This window comes from Helianthus annuus, chromosome 14 (genome assembly GCF_002127325.2).
Source record: "Helianthus annuus cultivar XRQ/B chromosome 14, HanXRQr2.0-SUNRISE, whole genome shotgun sequence".
NCBI lineage: Eukaryota > Viridiplantae > Streptophyta > Magnoliopsida > Asterales > Asteraceae > Helianthus > Helianthus annuus.
The window spans coordinates 72,628,955-72,631,632 of record NC_035446.2 but is presented as its reverse complement, the minus strand read 5'-3'; the positions used below and the strand labels follow the sequence as shown (position 1 = coordinate 72,631,632).

Genomic DNA, 2,678 nt, shown 5'->3' with positions numbered 1-2,678 from the left:
AGGAGGAGGAGGAAAATGAGAGAAAAGCAAGCGACGCATGTGTAACCAATCCTCCTTTAAGGCACAACAGACGCGCAGCAAATATGCAATCTGCTGCTCAGATGTCAAGAAACGAACTTCTGAATCAGGGGAAAGCGGACGTGGAGTGTGTGGTGCTGCAAAGGGGGTCTGACAGTGACAAGGTGGTCGTGGAGCTCTCTCCAACTCCTGAATACGACGGCTCAGGGCGTCCTACTGTAACTGCAGCGACGCAAGTATATCCTCCGTAGTGTACCCCACGTGAAATGGGTGGTACGGGTCAGACAATGGCATAACATGGGGTGTACTCCACAAAAATGGGTCGCTCGATGGTATGAAAGACGGTGCAGTAGGTGGTGCAACATGAGGAAACTGTGACTGAAACGGAAATGATGATGACAGTACGGGTGGGACAGAAACAGACGGCTGCCTCGATGAACCTTCTCTAGGATGAGGTGGCGGTATGTCCTGGAGGAATGTAATGGGAAGATCAGTGCGATGAACGTCAGTGGTGTGTGTGGGAAACAATGGAATATCAGTGGGTGCAGAAACAGGTGCTACTGGAGGAGTGACAGGTAGCACAAACGGTGGGTAATCGTCATCATCCTCGATCCACCCGTTGCGGGTGTCGGCATAACGAGGATCTATGTGTGCGGCGAAAGGTGCACGGTCAAGCAATGCCGGCATGGGATCAGGTAATGGTACATCAACAATAGGGTCGTCCACCAATGGTGGTGCAACAATGGGTAGGTCAGCAATGGGTGGTGCAAGAGCTGGTGCATCATCAAGTACATGGTCGTGCTCTGGTGCAGGATCAGGAGCAACAACAGGCTCTGGGGCCATGACAGGCTCAGGGTCAACAAGGTCCATGTCAAAATCAGCAGGGATGTCAAACAACGGATCAATGGGAGCTACGGGCGCCTCTAAGGGCTGGTCCATGTGAATAAACTCGATCTCCTGGTCAGGATCGAAGTCAGGGGAAAAACTGGATCAAAATCCTCATCGACCTCATGGTCAAACTCAAACTCGTGTGTTGGACCAGGTGCAGCTGACATCGCCATGTCGGGGTCGACGTCAGGAGAGTGATGTTGCACACCCTGGTCGTGCAGAGACGCAGATGCCACAGACTCCAATTAGTCTGGGACAGGTGAACCAAGAGGAAGCTCCTCTACAGGGGCCTCAACAATAGGGAGGATAGCATCAACATCAATAGGGGCCCCGTCCTCATAGGCGTCCTCAGGGGGACCCTCCTCGAACAGATCCACGTCATCATCAGATACGACATTGAGTGGCACATCACCCACGGGGAAAGCAGCAAGCGGAATGGGAGCAGGGATCACCGCAAGAGGTAGATCCCCAGCAGGAATGCCATCAGCAGGCTGTATCTGGACTCCGATGTCTGGCATAGCGAACGGCTGAAAATCATCGTCATCGGTGCTAGTGGTGTCTGATGTGTATACGTCTCCCTCTGATGGTATCTCGTCGCCTGACACAACTGCCATAGGGTCCACTATGTCCAATACTCCTGTGTCGGAAGAAGAAACCGTGGTGTCTGTAACACAACCACACATATGCACAAATATCAACATGAAATCAAATAAACATGTAAGTCACAGTAAAGCAAACAAGTAATTCTCCTAGTCTCCCTAGACTACCTTCCCAGTCTCTCAGACTGAACTCCCTAGTCTCTCAGAATAACTCCCTGGTCTCTAAGACCAACCTCCCAGTCTCTAAGACTAAACCCCCCCCAATCTCTAAGATTGAACCCTTAAGTCTCTAAGATTGAACCTTCCTCAGCCTCTAAGACTGAACCTCCCCAACCTCTAAGACTGAACCTCCCCAGCCTCTAAGACTGAACCTCCCCAGCCTCTAAGACTGAACCTCCCCAGCCTCTAAGGCTGAACCATAAATTTTGAAAAAGTGTATTTGTGCCTTTTATTTGTAAAAATGTTTTGTATCCTGGATCTGGACGTCTAGTGTATGCAATGTAAAAATGTTTTCGTGAGAGCCCTAGTGATCATAGTGACTCGAGAAAGAATCCTAGTTCGCTATTATCGATGCTCTGATACCAAGCTGTCACACCCTGGCTTTTGCGGAAGCGTGGGTTTATTTGGTGTGACTTCTTAATACCATAGCACAATCATGGCAATGCTATATGAAATAAAACACGTGATAGTCATCCATTCATTAAGTTTTAAAAGTTACCATAACAACATTATTTAAAAGTCGACACATAAAACAAAATACAATCATGACATAATTAAAAACATGTTCATACGATACAACAACAGACTTGACTAGAAATACAATTTAAGACTTGTAACCCGTCCAGGCAAGGGTCACACCTCCTAAACCTGGATGACATCATTATTCCCTACGCAGCTTGACGTGATTGCATACCTTGCCAGATCCACTAATTTCCTGAAAAATACATGTAGTTTGAAAAATCAACAAAAAGTTGAGCGAGTTCATGTAAAAGTGAGTATGTATAAACCTTTCATGTATGAATAAAAGTCCCTGGTATGTAGCAATAAGGAAAAAGAGATCACCAATGGGTTGCAAAACCACTGATATGTGTGAGAAAGTGCAGGAAAACTCAAACCTAGCAAATTTGTTACCGGACTTCGGCGGTTAGACACAGTCACCACTATGGGCCGCCC

At 47.6% G+C, this 2,678-nt stretch overlaps 1 protein-coding gene across 1 annotated transcript; it reads right to left on the bottom strand.

Moving 5' to 3' along the window:
- Positions 1–231: 231 nt before the first annotated feature.
- On the bottom strand, positions 232–957 carry LOC110906774 (proline-rich receptor-like protein kinase PERK9). Its single transcript, XM_022151852.1, has one exon. The coding sequence runs from the start codon at positions 955–957 to the stop codon at positions 232–234; it is 726 nt and encodes a 241-aa protein (XP_022007544.1).
- Positions 958–2,678: the final 1,721 nt, after the last annotated feature.